The sequence below is a fragment of the Archocentrus centrarchus genome, unplaced genomic scaffold (genome assembly GCF_007364275.1).
Source record: "Archocentrus centrarchus isolate MPI-CPG fArcCen1 unplaced genomic scaffold, fArcCen1 scaffold_32_ctg1, whole genome shotgun sequence".
In the NCBI taxonomy this organism is placed as follows: domain Eukaryota; kingdom Metazoa; phylum Chordata; class Actinopteri; order Cichliformes; family Cichlidae; genus Archocentrus; species Archocentrus centrarchus.
In genome coordinates this window covers 142,316-148,597 of record NW_022060260.1, presented here as the reverse complement: position 1 = coordinate 148,597, position 6,282 = coordinate 142,316, and the positions used below count along the sequence as shown (strand labels likewise).

Genomic DNA, 6,282 nt, shown 5'->3' with positions numbered 1-6,282 from the left:
TGCTTCTATCAGTAGACACATCACCAGTAAACACCAGTGATTAGCGCCAACATCTCTTTGGGAATCATATTGAAGGCTCCAATGAACACCAAATACAAGGTAAACACTTGGAGTCAACTCTAGATCTTTTACCTACTTAATTTGTGATCAAATAAAGGAACAGGCCTCTCCAGACCATAAAACTGCTCGTCAGTAAGTTCTCATCTGGAAATGGGGACAATATTGTTAAAATGACTTTAACTCCTGAATAATTAATTTAAAACTTTTGTAAGTCCCCTTGAATTAAAGCTGAAAAATTAAAATAGATTTTAAAAGTGCAAAGAATCCAAATTTAAAATCCACTGTAATTACAAAAGCATTATAATTGTCCAAATACGTATTTACGTACCAAATATGTATTTGGTACCTTATATCTTCAATTTAGCATACCTTAAATCTATGTAATACACATACTGTAAATAAACAAACTAAAATACCATATATTCACAGTGTATAGATTTACACTAGTAAATCTACCTGTATACCTGTATACCTAAATATCCAGAAAATCACAGACTACAAAGCTACTCCACCCCCCTGTGAGAGCAACATAAACTTTCTCAATGAACTGAACAACCACTTTGGGAGGTTTGAAGCACTCAATGCCACCCCTGTGAGGAAGTCTACTCCTCTGCCCAATGAGAAGACACTCTGTCTACACACAGCAGATGTCCGGAGAACATTGAGGAGAGTGAACACACAGAAAGCAGCAGGCCCCGACAACATACCAGGACGGGTACTAAAGGAATGTGCTGATCAGCTGGCGGAGGTTTTCACAGACATCTTTAACACATAGCTGAATCAGGCTGTGGTACCAACATGCCTGAAGACCGCCACAATCATACCAGTGCCCAAAAAGCCCACAATCTCCTCCCTCGATGATTACCGGCCTGTAGCACTCACCCCAATCATAATGAAGTGCTTTGAGAGGCTGGTAAAGGACCACATTACCTCCAGGCTCCCTCCCACATTTGACCCATACCAGTTTGCCTACCGCCCAAATCGCTCCACAGTGGATGCTATCTCCTCTGCAGTCCACCTGAGCTTAGAACATCTGGAGAGGAAAAATGCACATGTGAGAATGCTATTCCTGGACTTCAGCTCAGCATTTAATACCATCATTCCACAGCACCTAGTGAGCAAACTAGCCCCCCTTGGCTTCAGCACCCCCCTGTGTAACTGGCTGCTGGACTTCCTCACAAATAGACCTCAGTCGGTACGGGTGGGCAATAACATCTCCAGCGTCATATCCCTGAGCACTGGCTCCCCTCAGGGCTGCGTCCTGAGCCCACTGTTGTTCACCCTGATGACCCATGACTGCTCTGCCAGGTCCACTACCACTCACATTGTGAAATTTGCAGATGACACAACGGTAGTGGGCCTTATCCAGAATGACAATGACATGGACTACAGAACTGAGGTGAACCACCTTGTCAGCTGGTGTCACACCAACAACCTGGCCCTGAATGTAAATAAAACCAAGGAGATCATCATAGACTTCAGGAGGAGCCGGCCAAACCATGCATTGCTTCTCATCAATCACACTGCAGTTGAAAGAGTCAACAACCAGGTTCCTGGGGGTACAGATAACAGACTCTTTGCCCTGGTCCACCCACATTGAAGCTCTGGTCAAAAGAGCTCAGCAGCGCATGCACTTCCTTCGGCGGTTGAGAAGGGCACGTCTCCCTCCGATCCTCACCACTTTCTGCAGGAGCACGATAGAGAGCCTACTGACCAGCTGCATCTCTGTCTGGGCAGGTGCCTGCAGCACCTCAGACTGGAAGTCCCTGCAGAGGGTGGTGAGGACAGCAGAGAAAATCATCGGGACCCCCCTCCTCCCAATACAAGACATTGCTAAAAGCCGCTGCCTGTCCAGAGCTCAAAACATTTACAAAGACCCCTCACACCTGTTATGTTGCTCCCTTATAGTGTCACTAAGTAAACATTATTACTCGACACACAGAGCATGGAGGACAACTTCTTGCTGGTTCACTCATTTGTTTATTATGCTACTGTTGCTATCAGAACCCCTGTATGCCCTAGTGGCGGTCTGCCCCCCTGTGGTACGTATTGGTAGGACATCTCTAGGTTCATACATCACATATCTCCTCCCCACTAAGATTTGTTGTCAGTAACAAAAACATTTCTTCGGAAACAAACGTAAGACATTATATCCCCTTTTAAACTACATGAGATTATTTCTTTCTTTACTTCTCCACAACATTACCAGAAAATAGGAGAGTTATGTCACAGCTTATAATCACTTCAAATATCAAAACTCAGAACCATTTAACAACATTCTACAAAAGCAAACATTCTTAAACATTCTTCAACTTTTTCTTTTCTTTTTTTTTTTTTTTTTTTTGTGGTTGTTAAGTTTACTGATCCCTGTAACGTACCGGCGGACGTGTGATCATCACAGGATATCGTCGTACAGTCCCTGTTGTCTCTGAATGTTCTGTGTGTGTCATTTCTGTGGACTGTGGTGTCTTGAGTGTTTTTGGTGGTGCATGTGGTGTGTGTGGCACTGTATCAGTATCCTCCTTCTATTGAGGTGTATTTGGGTCAGGTGTGGTTGTCTGAGGAAGTGACAGTGGACAACTCACAGGAAAACTCCCTGCAGTCTCTGGTGGGTCTGACTCGGGCCGAGTCAGCATCTGGTCCACATGACGCTTCCAGACCCCTTGTGTTCCCACATGTACCTTGTAGGACACTGGTCCGGTCTTCTCGATCACCACAGCTTGCGTCCACTTATCCTCCCCCCTCCTATAATCACGCACGAGCACTGGCTCACCAAGTTCAAACTGTCTCTGTTTAGAGTGTAGCTGGCGTCGTTGCTGTTGAGCCTCTTGTGGCTGGTGCACTGTTCCAGCCATACTTGGTTTCAGGAAATCCAGTCGAGAACGCAGCTTGCGTCCGATGAACAGCATTGCAGGGCTTTCCTTGGTTGTTGCATGGGGGGTGTTACGGTAGGTCAGGAGGAACGTATCCAGACGCTGCTGCACTGGTGTAGCTCCTCTGGAAGATTTCAGAGCGTGCTTGAAGGTTTGCACAAATCGCTCTGCCAAGCCATTGGAGGCAGGGTGGTATGGTGCTGAGCGAATGTGTTTGACTCCATTGGCTTTCAGAAACGTGCTGAATTCTTCAGAGCAGAACTGAGGGCCGTTGTCGCTTACAAGACTGTGTGGAATGCCATAGCGACTAAAAAGTCCCCTAAGCACTTGGATGGTTTTGCTGGATGTGGTGCTATCCATGATGTGCACCTCGGGCCATTTGGAGTGTGCGTCCACTATGACCAGGTACATGTGCCCTTCAAATGGACCTGCAAAGTCCACATGTATCCGTTCCCAAGGACTGGATGGCCACATCCACGGGTGTAAGGGTGCTAGGCCAGGGTCTTTCTGCACTCGTTGACATGAGTGGCATGATTTTGCTTGGTGCTCGATCTGGGAGTCGATGCTGGGCCACCAAACGTAGCTACGAGCTAAGCTCTTCATCCTTACTACACCTGGGTGTGCTGAGTGTAGCTCTGTCAGCACCCGGGGGCGCAGTTTGGGTGGCACAATCACTCTCAACCCCCACATAAGGCATCCGTGCTGCACAGTGAGATCATGGCGGCGCTGGAGATAGGGAGACAGCTCACCTGCGTCCTTTGCAGCTGGAAAACGACCAGTTGTGACCATTTCCATGACACGGGACAGGGTGGAATCCGACATGGTGTTACGCTTGATCTCGGCGTTGCTGACTGGCAATGTGTCCAACTGTGACGTGTAGAACACCTCCACTGCACCTTGTTTCTCACTGGGGGCATGAGGGAGCGGTAACCTTGACAGTCCATCAGCGTTGGCATGTAGGGCCCCCTTTCGGTACTCAATGGTGTAATTGTGAGCGGAAAGCATGAGCGCCCAGCGTTGCATGCGAGCTGCAGCCATGGATGGTGTGCTTTTCACTGGACTGAAGATGGTTGTAAGCGGGCGATGGTCAGTGAGTAGCGTGAATGTATTGCCATACAGGTACTGGTGGAACTTGCGTACTCCAAAGACTATCGCTAACGCCTCCCTCTCAATCTGAGCGTAGTTTTGTTCTGCTTTGCTGAGAGTTCTGGATGCATAGGCGATGGGTTTTTCATCGCCATCCGGCATGACATGCGAGAGAACAGCTCCGACCCCATAGGGTGAAGCATCGCAAGCGAGACGGAGCGGCAACTCAGGGTTGTAGTGTGTGAGCACCTCTTGTGATACCAGGAGTGCTTTGGCTTTCTGGAACGCTGATGCACAGGCTGACGTCCACTGCCATTTCTTTTCTTTGTTCAGCAGTTCATTCAACGGCTTTAGCACAGTGGCCAGATCAGGGATAAAGCGTCCATAATAGTTTAGCATTCCTAGGAAAGATCGAAGTTTACTTACATCGCCTGGTGCTGGTGCTTCCACGATGGCACGTACCTTCTCCGGTGACTTGTGGAGCCCAGCAGCATCGATGATGTGGCCCAGGTATTCCACGGATTCCTGGAAGAAGAGACATTTCTCTTGCTTGAGGTGCAGGCCGTATTCCTCTAGCCTGCTGAGTACTGCATCTAGCGTTTTCAGGTGTGTCTGCTTGTCAGGACCACTGACCAGTATGTCGTCCAGGTAGCAGTGAGTGTGTGGCAGTCCGAGGAGCACCTGGTCCATTGCCTTCTGGAACAAGGCGGGCGATGACGCTACACCAAACGGCAAGCGGTTGAAGCAGAACAGTCCTTTCTGTGTTGAGATGGTCAGCAACTTCTTGGAGCTCTCTTCTACTTCCATCTGTAGATATGCATTAGATAGATCCAGTTTACTGAAGCGTTGACCTCCAGCGAGAGAAGCAAACAAGTCCTCAATACGTGGAATTGGGTACTTGTCGATGCAGAGAGCTGGGTTGATGGTGACTTTGAAGTCCCCGCAGAGTCTCACGGCGCCGTCCTTCTTGTTCACGGGCACCACTGGCGTAGCCCAGTCACTATGCGCCACAGGTGAGATGACGCCAAGCTCAGTGAGGCGTGTCAGCTCAGCTTCCACTCGCGGTCGAAGAGCATATGGCACATTGCGTGGTGGGCAGAATTTGGGTACACTGTTTGGTCTTAGAGTGAGCCTGGCTTTCACTCCTCTCATGGTGCCTAACTTATCGGAGAAAACAGCGGAGTGTCTCTTTAACACTGTCTCTAAGCTGTCTGTCTGTCTGTACTCAATTGCATGTACAGTCTTTAAGTCTCTCCAATTTAGTTGAATGGCTCTCAGCCACTCCCTGCCAAATAATGGTGGAGCATCCGCCTTCACCACATACAGTGGCAAGACAGCGTGTTGCTTGTTCAATGCCACTTGCACTTTAACAACTCCTTCAGGTGCCAAAGGCTCTCCTGTGTATGTCTTTAGTATGATATCAGTGGGTTGCAGAGGAAACTTATGCAGCTTTCGTTTGTACAGTTCCCAAGGAATCAATGACACTGCAGCCCCTGTATCCAATTCCATCTCCATTTTCTTTCCGTTAACAGTTGGCACTACTGATATGCGTGAATATTTCCCTTTCTGAGACACTGCATACAGTCCCAAGTCACTGTCACTATCCGATTTCGTTCCTTCACTTTCACTTTCATTCGCCTCGACGTGATGGATCTTTTTCTTTCAATCTTTCACGCTGCGTTTGTGTGCATGGCTTTTCTGTTCAGGCTTAATATCTTTGTGTTTATGTTCTCTTTCATGACTGCTTTTTGATTTACTCCTGCACATTCGTTTCGTGTGGCCCTTCCTCCCGCACTGGTGACATTCGCGGTCTTTGTACCAGCAGTCATCATCACTATGATTTCCCTTCCCACAGCGGCGGCATTTTTCACCTTGCGAAAACACTGCGTTTACTTTCAGGGAATTACTTAACTGCTGTACGTCGCGTGCTGCTGTCTCTGCTGACACTGCATGTTCAACAGCTTTCTTGAACGTGAGGTTTTCCTCAGTCAGAAGGCGTTTCTGCACAGCTTCGCATTTCAATCCGCAAACAAATCTGTCCCTCAGAGCGTCCTCTAGGTAAGCCCCGAACTCACAGTGTTCCGATAGCTTCTTGAGCACTGCTACATACTGTGCTACCGTTTCTCCTTCCCCCTGATTTCGCTTGTGGAACCTGAACCTCTCGGCTATAACGAGCGGTTTCGGTGTGAAGTGATCTTTAAGCACAGTCACAGCCTGTTTGTAAGTCATTGTGCCAGGTGCCACGGGAGCTACTAAGCTACGA

The 6,282-nt window shown here is 48.2% G+C and overlaps 1 protein-coding gene across 1 annotated transcript; it reads right to left on the bottom strand.

The window, feature by feature from the left end:
* Positions 1-1,678: 1,678 nt before the first annotated feature.
* On the bottom strand, positions 1,679-5,372 carry LOC115776417 (uncharacterized protein K02A2.6-like). The gene is made up of 2 exons (XM_030724082.1): positions 2,680-5,372; positions 1,679-1,826 (listed from the first exon to the last, which is right to left on the bottom strand). Exons 1-2 carry the CDS (start codon positions 5,169-5,171, stop codon positions 1,679-1,681), a joined length of 2,640 nt encoding a protein of 879 aa, XP_030579942.1. The 5' UTR covers positions 5,172-5,372.
* Between the last annotated feature and the right edge of the window lie 910 nt (positions 5,373-6,282).